Source organism: Brassica rapa, chromosome A05 (assembly GCF_000309985.2).
Source record: "Brassica rapa cultivar Chiifu-401-42 chromosome A05, CAAS_Brap_v3.01, whole genome shotgun sequence".
Taxonomy (NCBI): domain Eukaryota; kingdom Viridiplantae; phylum Streptophyta; class Magnoliopsida; order Brassicales; family Brassicaceae; genus Brassica; species Brassica rapa.
The window spans coordinates 11,399,250-11,413,517 of NC_024799.2; the positions used below are offsets into that span (position 1 = coordinate 11,399,250).

Consider the following 14,268-nt stretch of genomic DNA (forward strand, 5'->3'; position numbering starts at 1 on the left):
CCAATTCACGGTAATCATCATTCATACGGGAATATTTTGGAAGACATGTTTATAATAAGACTTCACATGATTAATACTTCCATACTTAATAAGTGTTTACACTAAGTAAACACCTTACCAATTCAATATTGATCAAGAGACAAAGCCTATCAATCATCTATAATCAGTACGTTCAATCAAGAAATATTCATTCACTACTCATCAATCATCTATCTAGACTCACCTTTGATTCTATGAGATTGGCTAAGGAAGACTATACTCGAGTTCAAGCTAATCACACTCAGCTTCTGGAATATTCTCGATTTAAAACCACCACAAGGATCCGGCTGATCCGAACACTATCTTTGACCATCTGTACCAATAACAGAACGGTTGGAACAAAGGTTAATCAGTCCGGTTTAACCCCACAGTTCAAGATTCAGGACAACTACTAAGGCAAGTTCAAGGCAGCTTCAGTTCGGTTCAAACATAAATCATTTCAGCTAAGTTGTGTAGATGCTAGGGGACCATGAACTGAACTAATATAAATCCACACAAGGGATTAAGAAATTAATCCAGAGAGGAAGAACAACAACTCAGCCAGCTGGTTACAATCTAAACTGATCTGGATCAAAAGGCAAAACCGTTTACCGGTTTAAATCAAACACTGTCTGAACCCAACTGATATTCCACTTTAAGATGAAGCCACGCCAAACCTGATCAGTACCACATCAAGAAAAGGTCGGCCTCAATCAGAACAAAGCTGAACCGCAGTCAATCCAACAGAAATGCTCACATAAAACTGATCCACACAACAACTTACATCTTTACCGATTAAAATCAAAGGCTGAAGAACATGGGTGATTCTCAACTTCAGGACACCAAATCTCCAACTCTTTACCACATAAATACTCACTGATTAAAGTCACAAGATGGTAAGAAAGGATCGTCCAAGCTCACTTCTCTTCCCTGATTTTTTTCTGAATTTTTCAACTAATTTTTCTCACAGATTTTTCTCTCTTATTTCTCTCTTTCTCTCTGAATTTTTCTCTGGATTTTCTTGCAGTAACAGGACGTCCAGAGGAGAGAAGAGGGTATTTTATATCATAAGGAGTTGCTTCAGATAAGGGTTTACTCCCACAAAAGACAAAGCTGAGGTTAGACAGCTGGTGACATGCTTCAGCACACCAAGCAGCACAAGTAGCTGAACATTTCCCTTCCATGAAGAAAGCTACAAGCAGCTGAAGTAAGTAGCTTGTGACCAGCATGTGACTTCTAATGAGCAAGCAGGCAAGCAAGTAGGTGCAGGTCATGTGACCTAATTACTGAGGAAGCAAGTAGGCTAGAAGGTGCAAAACATGTGACTGTTCAGAAATAACTTTCAGAGTTTTGTAGATATTTTTCGGACTGTTTCGACTAAATATTTTTCATCATTCGAATCTCGTCCTGCTCTGAATAAACTCGCCCAGCATGAATAAAAATCGACAATAATAATTAACACTCGACAGAACTATCAAGAGATGGTTTTTTGACCAAAAGACAGCCCCGTCGAGATTAATTCACCGTGTCGATTTTTATTTAAATTCTGATCGATCAATCTTCAAACTGATCTTAAAGAATTTTTTCGACCAAAATTTTATCTGCTCTTGAGGGTCATTACATCGACCCTCTCGCCTTCTCCACCGATTCACCATTTATTTCTTGTTGCTTTTCATTTGTTTTTCGCCAATGTAATGGGCCGGATGACTATTTAGCAAAAACCTGCTTAGCTAATCACTTGATTGAACCCGAGCCTTTAAATCAATATACCTCTTAGAGCACAATTATCGTTGGTAAGTAGAAGGGTTTTTAGGTGGTGGACCCCATATTTTTAGTTAAAAACAGTGATAGAGGAGAGGAATTAAGGATCGATTTTGGTGAGATTTTTGTACTGTTTGTGGATCCTACCAACACGTGACGGCTCGCGATTGGTTCCTTTTTTAATTTTTTTTTAAAATCAAAGAAAAAACAAATTAAGAAACCCAAAATACAGACGTAGCGATAATGATGGTCTTAGTTGGTCAAAAAATAATAATTAATTTTGTTCTTAAAGAGGAACCGGGAGGAAGAAAGTGAAAATGACGAAAATGATGAAGAAAGTCGCACGAGTCCTTCCATTGGATTCCCTTCGAAGATGTATGTTATCGTCTGTTCCGTACATTGGCCATGTCTTAAACATATCCCTTATTTCTTTCTTTTTTACTAACCAAAATTTATCTTTGTTTACAATTACAGTGTAAATTAGTACTCCATCAATCCGTTTCATACAAATAAAAAATAATAATCATCAAAATCCGTTTCATACAATTATGCAAATCGCTCAATGATGAAATTTTATTTTTATTACTTACATATATTTAACGAATAATATTTAAAATAAATAAAATTATTTATAAAATCAATGTATTTGTAACTAACTAGGTGTCTTCCTGCACCATGTGCAGTAAAAAAAATTTAGAATATTTTTTAACAAATAAATATAAATTATATTTTAAAATAAAATTTTATTAATATTGTAAATTTTCTTTTTCATATCAATATTTTAATATAAATTTTATTTAATTAAACATAAAAATTATATTTAAGAATATGCATGTATATATTTGAAATTATAATCTTAGAAAGATTTTTATATCTATTTATTTTAATTATATATATTAAATAAATTTGTAAAAGTTGCATAATTACCAAAAATTAAAATTAAACAATATTTATAAAATTTGTAGATATATAAGAAACTAATGATTTTATGATTAAATTTTTATAATTTTCTAAAAAAAATTGAATACATTTTTTAAAATTTTAGTAATAAAATTGTATAATTTAAAAATATATAATTAAATTATATTTTGAAATTTATAATGCCATATATGAATATATTTATTTTAATGATGATTTATGAGTTATTCTCATATTCTAAAAAAATTTCCAAAAATATAAATTGACATTAAATGTAATATATAAGTTATTACCATATTTTAGAAAGTTTACCAAAAGTATAAATTAATATTAAAAACAATTGTCCATGTCATATTAAGCTATAAGACATGTCATCAATTTCAGTAGCCATGTCATATTTGTTTTGTGAAATTGATTGTAGAGAGAACATATGACAAAATCACTTCACAAATATTGTCTAGGGGATATCAAACTTAACATAAATATAAATTGTATTAAAATTTTAAAATGATATTTTTTTTATAATAAAAACAACATGTCTGAATGACACTCTTTATAAAACATAAAAAATAAGGTAATTTCTACAATTTCCAAATAGACTCGCACAGTAAATTTTCAACACTTTTTTTGAAACACTTAATTTTTCAACATTTATAAACTATAAATCCAACAACGGAATAGTTGAATTGTTTTACTAACTTTGGATTATATCCAAAAAATTTTGTAAGCATAGTATCCTCAATCCACTTTATTTTGCTATACTAAAATTTTTATTTTCTTTAGAATTTTACAGATTTGAACTAGGATCAAAAAATTTAAATGTGAGCTATCAGTAATCATTCTCATGAAAATGGTATATCATTTGATGACTTTTTGTGTTGGTAACACACCATTTCATGACTTTTTTTACATAAACTTTAATAGAAAGGAAATATCTGCCATAAGTACTTTTAGTGGATTTGTTTTTGGTAAGCAAAACCAATAAAGTATGTAAAACAATAACCAACTCGTTCGTAATTAACTCAAACCAAAATACAAACAAAACTGCAAAGCCAACAAGCCTGAAATGTTAGCAATCATCTGAATACACATATTCAAACCTACCTAATTCACAATAACTATAAAAAAAAAAAAAAGAGATAGGGCATTTGATTAGTTATATTATACCCTACCACAAATTCAAGCCTACCTAATTCAAAATTATCCAAATACTAAAAACAAAAAGAGCCAAAGAGGGGAAATTTAAAGCAAGATAAGAAAAAAAAAGGTAAAAACATCACACTACACTCTCTATAATACATCTTCAATCATTGTATTATTGAATCAAACTAGAAGCTTGAGATTGATCATACCATGAGAAGAGCCACAAAACGATAATTAAAACTTAACTTTATTTGTCGATTTGTTGACCATGATTATTACCAAGTGCCAAAACAAATAAGAGCTCTATCTCTGGAGGAGCAAAGAAAGTGATTTGTCTCCTCCTCAAAGCAGAGTTTTGGGCAACCCTTTGCTTCTTCGGCGCAGGCGGACACGTCAGCATCTCCGGTATTCTTGACTTCGTAGACTTCGGCGTACAACATCCATGGGATGAAATCGGCGACGTTGACGTAGCGGTTGAAGATATGGAAGTAGATGATAACGTTGAAGTGACGTCACTATTGATACTATATGGAGAAGATGAATTCTTGATTGTTTTTCTTCTTCTTGGAGTTGTTCTTCTTACTGGTGTCTTTCCTTTTGACGCCATTTTAGACCAAACCTAGATAGAAGAGAAGAGGGAACGAGAAGAGAAAATGTGTGGCTCAGTATATGTATAAACCTTAGTGGAAGTTTTACTTTAAAGCTCTTAAATTTTGACTGGAAAAAGTTTCTATCAGGAGAGAAGAAAAAGCCAAGAAAGAAAAAGGCAAGGAAAAGAAGAGGAGAGATTGCTAAGTATTTGGAAAACTAAAGACAAAGGATTTCTTTATGGTAGAGGATCAATGCAAGCAAGTCACTAATGTAGTGTGAAATGGGTACGCTTTACTTTACTTAAATATTCATAAAACTATAATAGTAAATAATACAAGTAGTGGTTTAGAATGATCTCATCGGTTAAATGGACGTTTTATCAAAACTTACAGCTTATCATAATATTTTACATGTTTTTAATTCTTTATACTAGCATATCAATACTATTAAAAGGGAAGGAGTTTAAATAAATCTACTTAAAAAATGTTGTTTGGACCCTTTCATTAATAAATAATATTTTGGTCTTACTTTGATTTAGACAAACCATATCAATATTATTAAAACAGTGTCACTGCTTTATTTAAAACCTATGTTATTTAATTATATTTATTTTTCACTAAATCTATTTAATTCCAATAACTACTTATTTTTAAATTTCATTTCTCTTCCAGCGTAGTTAGTTAAGATAGCAAACATATATTTTTTACTGTCAACACAATACCTACCGGTTTAAAACATTTGCCCTATAATAATTTTCGTGTATACTTTCAACAAATTACTATTAATATACATTAACAAGACTGTTGTTTATGAACATTCTAAATATCATTTTAGGGTTCGTTTAAGTATTATAAGATCATATGATAGGGCTATAGAATATGTTTTAATAACATGATAGTGCTATACAATATGTATTAATATAAAAGCAGTCGAGATTTTTATGCAAAATATCATTTTACAACCAAATTTCCCTGTTAAAAAAAAAAGAAAAAAATTCCCTGTTACTAAATCCAAACTCATGATACCGTATGACCTACAAATACGCGACTTCAAAACTTTAAAATATTATTGGATTTGTATAATATTTACCACATTAATGCTTAGATATCAAAAATTGTACCCTTTTACACGTATATGCAAGCTAATCTTCAAAGTATCTACACTTAAACAAAACAGGATTTCAGAAATATACCTATCAAATTCAGTCACTGTAGAATACTTAAAATAGTATAATAGAAAATATAACAATACTTAAATTCATAAACTTTTAATGTCTATGAATAGTAAAAATAAATTTTAAATCTAAAATAAATGAAAAGTAAAGCTTTAGGATTTTCGATAAGAAAAAAAAAAGAAAACCAATACCAAAACACATAAAATATCATCTTTCAATTTATTATTTTAGGTGGTATAGTGAAATCTTCACCAAAATCTAAAAATCATAAACAAAATAGTTTAATCGATGTTATATGATAAAATCAGAAAGTTCAATGCAAGTTTGGAAATAAAACATAGATTTTAATAATCGAAACTTTAAAAAAAAAAAAAAGTAAAATCACTTGCTGGTTCAGCCGGTGGTTCAACGGTTGTCAGGTTACCGAATTTAAGGATTTTTAATGATGTTATCAAATTTTTAAATAATGGATATTTTCTAAAACCCAAACTGGATTATTTACTGAGTCACCGGGTTTATCAATTTGACCACGGGTCCGGGTCAGACATCAAAACACTGCTCGAGACTCTTAAAAACTTTTAAGTATCTATTGCAAAATCATAAACTAATAACATTAAATTTTAACATAGTCTTGAAGAGTTTTAATTGAATAACACCAGAATCACTATAAAACCTAAATCTTTAGAAGTGTATAAATAATCTATCCAATAGCACCTTCTTAGTAACATATAGTTTCTTTGTTGATTATTTTACCTAATTTTTCTTGATTCAATATGGTGAGTTAAAAAAACTCGTGGTATTCAAATTTTACACATCTACCCAAAACACATTGTGTACACATGAAACGTAATTGTAAGATTATTACTATGCTATAATATAAATTTATAAGTTATAAAATAAAGTATTTGTAAGAGAGACAAATCCCGCGCTTTAAAAGCGCGGGTCAAAATCTAGTTAGTAGTTATGATCAGGTAAATAAGAAGCTTTCTTTAAAAAAAAAGAAATATATAAGAAGATTTTGGTTCATAATCTATATAATATTATTTAAAAGTTATTTTTTTATGTGTCGCGCTCACGTTAACTCTCACGATAGTTGGCTACACTTATACTCTTAATGAATTAAAAATATAACATTTAAATAGTATTATTGAATTTTTTTATTTAGTTCCTTTTTATAATTTTCCAAATAACTTATATAATAAAAAGAAACATTTATAAAGTTTAAAAACAAATTTAAAAACGAAAATATATGTATATATAATATTATTTCAATAAAAAGGAAAGTTAACAAAGGAGAAAAATTCCATTTAAACATATTTTTAATAACATAAAATATACTTTTGAAGTAATAAGATATTTCTTTATATCTATTTTTTCTTAGATGAAAATAGATATTTGCATATAATGTGATTTCATAAAACAAGATTCACACACATAATCTTGATATCAGAAAAAAATATTGTTTTTTTAAAACATAGTTTTAAACAATACAAAAATATATATTTTCAAAGTAATAGAAATAATTTATATATATATATATTTTCTTAGATGATTACATAAAATAATTAAGTAACATAAACTAATATATGTTTAGTTGACTAAAAATAGTTTATAATTAGTATTATTGAAATTTTTTGTTTACTTTTCATATATTTAGTTGACTATAATATCTTTCAATTACAGTAAAAAATCTATAAATTATATTTTACGTATATAAGATAATTTTTAAAATACAATCACACAATTTTTTAAACTGCTTATTTTTAAGAGATATCAAAAAAAATAAAAAGACTTAACAAAAAATATCTTTTGATGAAATAATTAAAAAATATTTTAAAATAACATAACACTATATACTTTAATGAGGTAGGCATATTATATTTTATCATTATTAAAATATTTATTTTCATAATATTAAATTTGCTTCTAAATTTTATGTTTTTATGTTTTTGGAACTTAATATGACTATAATTAAAATATCAAAGCAAATCTGAATCTCATTTTAAAATTATTTAAAATAAATTTTAGTTTACCATTTAATAAATCTAAAGCATAAAATTATTTAAAATTTATAAAATATTTTAATTATTGTAAATATTGATATGTGTTCATGAACTTCAAAAAATGTATTATATACTTATGTATATAACTTTATATTGATCATCGCTTTATTTTATGATATATTATTTTTCAAAATTCAACATATAATTTGATAGATATTATGAAACTACATGCACATTTAAACAATAAACTAGATTTTGACCCGCGCTTCTAAGCGCGGGTTTATTTTTGTAATTTTTATTAATGCCTCTATTTTGACAAACCAAGTATAATATCTAAACCAATAATTTTCAAAATGGTGAATAATCAATACTGATATCGTGAAGTCGGGTTGGCTTTAACAGAACCAATGAATTTCTACTTTTTTTTAAGGTAACATGACTATTCAGAAAACTCATTTTTAAATGTGAAAATTTCTACCAAACTATAAATGATTGAAAGTTTAGTATATGATATGAGATTTTAGTGGAAAAGTTTATATATGATATGCTTACTTTATTATAAAGGAAAGAGGAAGTTAGAATGTACACATATATATCGTGTAACTTCTCTTGCTTTAAATCATATATTATATGATAAAAGTGATGATATAAAATATTAGTTTCAATACTTTTATGATTAAAAATCAAAATAGTAAATATAGTAATACTAATGATTAGAATTTAGGAGTGAGATTTGAATAATAAAGGAATTGAATAAGTGTTCAAAAAAAAAAGGAATTGAATAAATGAGAAATATATGGTAACATATTGTTTGTCCAAATCAAAGTAAGACCAAAATATTATTAGTTAATGAAAAGGTCCAAACAACCTTTTTAAGTAGATTTATTAAAAATTCTTCCTTTTTATTGGTTTAGATATTATTGGTTTAGATATTATACTTAAACCAATAAAAAATTGAAAATTATTGGTTTAGATATTATACTTATAAATTCAATGTAATTTTTATAAATTAAAGCGTGCATACGCTTTCTAAGCGCGGGTTTGTTTTTGTAATTAAATATATTGTAAACGAATTTCTATATAAGACAGTGTATAAGTTTGAACATATTTATCCAAAACCACGGACCAAACCGTACCAAGCTGAAAAACCAAAATTGAATTGAATTGCATAAATAATATAGCAAATCATAAATCTATGACCGAAAAATTGAAACCGAACCGAGAACCAAATGAGTACCTGAATTTTTAAATAAAATTATATATTTAAAAATATTAATTACATTCAATTTTTAAATAACCACATATCCTAAAAATACTATTTATAAACCGGATAACACGAAAACTTGAATTACCCGAATATTTTTATTTGGTTGATAAATAATTTAGTTAACCAAAAGTATAATTTATGTATATAATTATTTATTTCAAATATATATATAACTATGTTTAATATAACACATAGTATCAAAACTATTTTCAAAATAATATTATGTTTTAAAATAAGTAGATTTTGTTCTAAAACACAATTCTACTGCTAACATGTTTTAAAGTATCGATATAGTATTAATAAATAACAAAGTGTTTTCAAAGTTTTAGAAGTTATCACTAACCGATTTATAATTGGTTAGACTAAATATCTAACAGAACCGAAGATAAATAGTCATTTTCTGAAAATATAGCAGATGGAAAGATTTAACCGGTTTTATGTAGACCATAATCATATCTATAGATTTTTATAGGAACTGGTTTGGTATTAAAATAATACAACCAACTTGGAATATTAAACTGTGACAAACATCGTTTAGTTTGTGAATGATAATGTTGAAGTGTTCATATATATAACATGGTTAATGAAATCAGTTTAGTTAATAAGGTTAGTATAAAATAATGGTTCATCTCTGTAAAAAATGTATTTTTTACAATGGATATTATATTTTGTTTATAGTCTTCGAATGTATTATCTATTAAATAAATCACAAGTAACCATATACTATATAAATATAGGGTGGACATTATTTAATATTAGGTCAAAATATTTATGATGGAATAATGCGTATATAGTAAACGTATAGGTAGATAATTCACTACAAGAAAACAGCGGTATTCTGACGGACGTTCCGACGGAAAATGAATTCCTCGGAATATACCGAGGCATTTCCGAGGCAATTCCGAGGAAACACAAAATTTTGCTTCCTCGGAATTCCGTCGGAATATTCCGACGGAATTCCGAGGAAAATTCATTTCGTCGGAATATTCCGACGGAATACCGAGGAAACTAGTGTTCCTCGGAAAAAACCGATGAATTCCGAGGAAATATTATAGACGTTAGAGAGCCGTTGGAGAGCCGTTGGGGGATTTTAAAAATTCCGAGGAAATTCCGACGAACTAGCCGTTTGCATCGGAATTCCGTCGGAATTTCCTCGGACCGTCGGCAGGATTTCAACTATAAATACAAGCACCCCTCTTCCTCTTCATTCACACCATATCTTCATCCTCCCTCTCACTTTCTTTACACACGAATTTGATTCATAAAAAACATGTCTTCTTCAAATTATTTTCGTTCTTGGATCGATCGACCTCATTTGGATCCGAACACGAGATTGCTTACGGAAGAATACCAACAAGGTATAACCGAATTCATGGGGTTAGTTCACCGACAACCGGAAGCAAAAACAGGTATGTTAAGATGTCCTTGCTCTAATTGTAAAAATAAAAAAGTTATTAAAGAATGGGATGTTTGGACTCATTTATATTTGAGTGGGTTTACACGAAGTTACAAAATTTGGTATCATCATGGAGAAACTGATTATGAACTTGGTAGTACTAGCGAACCTCAGCCAGCGGTTAGATTAGAAGATCCAATTAGAACGGATGTAGATTACGGTGTAGGTACTGAGCAGATGGTAAATGATCATTTTAGAGGGGAAGATTTACCCAATGCCGAAGCTAGGAGATTTTATGATATGTTGGATGCTGGAAAGCAACCATTGTACGAAGGTTGCAGAGATGGTCATTCAGCTTTATCATCTGCTACAAGATTGATGGGCATTAAGACGGATTATAATTTGGCTGAAGACTGTGTGGATGCGATTGCTGATTATGTAAAAGGTATTCTACCCGAAGATAATGTAGCTCCTGGCTCATACTACGAGGTTCAGAAACTCGTAGCTGGTCTTGGTTTATCGTATCAGGTAATAGATGTATGCAGAGACAACTGCATGATTTATTGGAGGGCGGATGAACAGCGGGTTTCATGCAAATTTTGTGGGAAGCCTCGTTATAAAGATACGAGTGGAAGAGTTCCAGTACCATATAAAAGGATGTGGTATTTGCCTTTGACGGAAAGGTTGCAGAGGCTGTATCTGTCTGAACGCACAGCGCAACCAATGAGATGGCATGCGGAGCACTCAACAGATGGTGAGATCAGACATCCTTCAGATGCAAAAGCGTGGAAGCATTTCCAATCAAAGTATCCCGACTTTGCGTATGAGAGAAGAAATGTCTACCTTGGATTATGTACTGATGGTTTCAGCCCGTTTGGCAAGAGTGGAAGACAGTATTCTCTATGGCCAGTCATTCTTACACCATACAACCTACCCCCAAACTTGTGCTTGCGACGAGAGTTTTTGTTTCTCTCGATTCTCGTTCCCGGACCAGAGAATCCTAAGAGATCACTTGATGTGTTTCTTCAGCCACTAATATATGAGTTGCAACAACTATGGGCTCAAGGTGCTGAAACATACGATGTTTCGTGTAAAGAAAACTTTCAAATGCGGGCAGTACTAATGTGGACAATAAGTGATTTTCCAGCATATGGTATGTTATCTGGATGGACAACGCATGGAAGGCTATCATGTCCATATTGTCAAGATAACACTGATGCTTTCCAACTAAAACACGGAAGGAAAACGTGTTGGTTTGACTGTCACAGGAGATTTCTACCACCAGATCATCCATATCGTAGAAGTAGGAATTTGTTTACGAAGAACAAGAGGGTGTTTGACAGTCCACCTCCGGAAATTCGTGGGAAAGATTTGAAGACACAACTTAGAGATTTTGGTGCAGAAAGGACGCCAGACGTCGGTGGACATGAGCGTTTTCCGGTAGATGGTGTTGGAAACCTACATAACTGGCACAAAAAAAGTATTTTTTGGGATCTGCCATACTGGGAGGATCATCTACTAAGGCATAATTTAGATGTCATGCATATTGAGAAGAACTTTTTTGACAATCTCATGAACACGATCCTTAATGTTCAAGGTAAAACAAAGGATAATTTGAAGTCAAGACTCGATTTAGTCGATATATGTGATCGTTCAGAACTTCATGTTGATGAGAGTGGTAGGGCTCCTTTTCCCATATACCGACTTGATGCAGCGGGAAAGGATGCGTTCTTTGATTGGATTTCAAACGATGTGGAATTTCCAGACGGTTACGCATCTAATTTGCGTAACTGTATCGACAGAAAGGAAGGAAAGTTTACTGGCTTGAAAAGCCATGATTGCCATGTAATGATGCAGCGCCTCCTTCCGTTTGCCTTCAAGGAACTATTACCACGAAATGTTCATGAAGCAATTGCAGGGATAAGTGGTTTCTTCCGCGATTTATGCACAAGATCAGTGACTCTTGAAGGTATTGAAAATTTGAAGACTAACATAGCTGTGATTCAGTGCAACCTTGAGAAGATATTTCCTCCCTCATTTTTTGATGTTATGGAGCATCTTGTTATTCACCTGGTAAGAGAATTGGAACTTGGTGGTCCTGTGCAGTATAGATGGATGTATCTGTATGAGCGGTATATGTTCCATTTGAAGAAGATGGTGAAAAATTTAAGTAGGGTGGAAGGGTCTATAGTCGCACAGATGATCAATGAAGAAACTTCAAACTTTGCCGAGTACTACTTTCCAGCAGAAGTTCAGACCAAAAACAGAAGACCTGCTCGGCATGATGATAGAGGCGAACGGGCAACATATCATTGGAAGGTTCCAGACATTTTCACAGACGTTGGACGACTTAGCGGAAAACCAAAGGACCGTCGACTTACTGATCAGGAGCGCAGTCATTTGCAAACATATTTACTCACCAACTGCGAAGATGTTCTTCAATATGAAAGGATTTTCATGGCAGAAAAGCGGTTCGAATATAGATACGCCACAGAGGACGAACTAGAAGAAATGAAGCAGAGAGAATTTGGTGGATGGATGTTTACTTATGTGAGTGATGGTTTGGCAAGAGGTGAAACATTTGACGATTGGATACGCGAGATGGTCGTTGGACCAAACTTTGTTGTGAAGTCATATCCGAGATTTTGTACTCGAGGATATGCATTCACAACTCAGAAGAGGAGACGTTCGAGTACGACTTACGATGCTGGTGTTTGTTCTGCATCAGGAGATGATGTATACTACGGACACATAAATGAGATTTTGGAAATCAAGTATTTGGGCATGGTTGGATTGCGCTGTACTGTTTTCTATTGTGACTGGCACGACAACACTCCAGATCGAGGTGTGAGAACAGATGCATTTGGTGTTACATCAGTAAATTCAAGACGGAAGCTGCAATATTATGATCCTTTCATTCTTGCTTCTCAGGCCGATCAGGTTTGTTATATCAAGTACCCCCGGGTAAGGAACAGAGATGATCCATGGGTTACTGTTACAAGACTCAACCCGAGAGGCCGAGTTCAGGGAAGTTCTGAGCTGGAAGACCCACTACAACCAAGCACATCCGGCAACTTAAGTGCAGCAGAAGATTTAGGTGGAGTTGGCCTTGTAGTCGATTTAACTGACTTCGGAGAAGAAGCCGCCGTTCACGTAGAGGATGAACCAGTGATTGGAGAGTTTCACCAAGATCCAGATTCAGATTCATCTGGTGATGACGACTCGGAAACAGACTATTTTTTTATTAATAATTTATTTTTTTATTAGGTTCAACCGATCCGGGAATGGGATCAGCGCATGGATCAACCGTATGATGTACTCGGCCCTCGACAGCGGACATCCGACTTTCACTCACTTCCCTGTCGAGAAGCAGCATCTGTGGTTTCAGCAGTTTGCGGTAAGTATTCTAATTTTTAAATTATATTTTTTATATTATTAAAACTATTTTTTGTAATTATTAAACTATTTTCTATATTTATTAGACATTTTAAATATTATTAAAACTTATTTTTGTAATTATTAAACTAATTTCTATATTTATTATATTTTTGTGCTTAAAAACTATTTTTAAACTATTTCAGCAAGAATTCAACTGGAATGCCGATGATACGCTCTCTATCTATCACCATTTTGTCCATAAAGTTATGGACAACTATGGGAAGCAGATGTACGAGTGGAAGAAGAAGTGGGAAGTAAACAAGGTAGTTTTTAATTTATTAACAATTTTTAATTTATTAAACTATTTTTAAAATTATTAAACTTTTTTTTTTAAAATTAAAAGGTCCCAAAGTCGATGAACGACACGGTCTGGAAGGAGTTGTGTGCGCATTGGGATAAAGAAGAGACGAAAGAAACTTCTTCCACCAACTCCAACAACCGCAGGAGCGACCGTAAAGGAAAGGGCATCTACAAGCATAACTTGGGTGCTCAATCTATTGCCACTCTGGCGGATCGCATGGTAAGCTCAACCGCTTTTTCTTCAATTATTTAAGTTTCA

The 14,268-nt window shown here is 31.3% G+C and overlaps 1 protein-coding gene across 1 annotated transcript; it reads right to left on the bottom strand.

Annotated features, from left to right (window-relative positions):
- Positions 1-3,686: 3,686 nt before the first annotated feature.
- On the bottom strand, positions 3,687-8,195 carry LOC103868576 (cyclin-dependent protein kinase inhibitor SMR9-like). Its single transcript, XM_009146658.3, has one exon. It carries the CDS (start codon positions 4,445-4,447, stop codon positions 4,088-4,090), a length of 360 nt encoding a protein of 119 aa, XP_009144906.1. The 5' UTR covers positions 4,448-8,195; the 3' UTR covers positions 3,687-4,087.
- Between the last annotated feature and the right edge of the window lie 6,073 nt (positions 8,196-14,268).

Bases quoted from the DNA above. Each gene is read 5' to 3' on its own strand.
- LOC103868576 (XM_009146658.3), bottom strand. From the start codon at position 4,447: ATGGCGTCAAAAGGAAAGACACCAGTAAGAAGAACAACTCCAAGAAGA.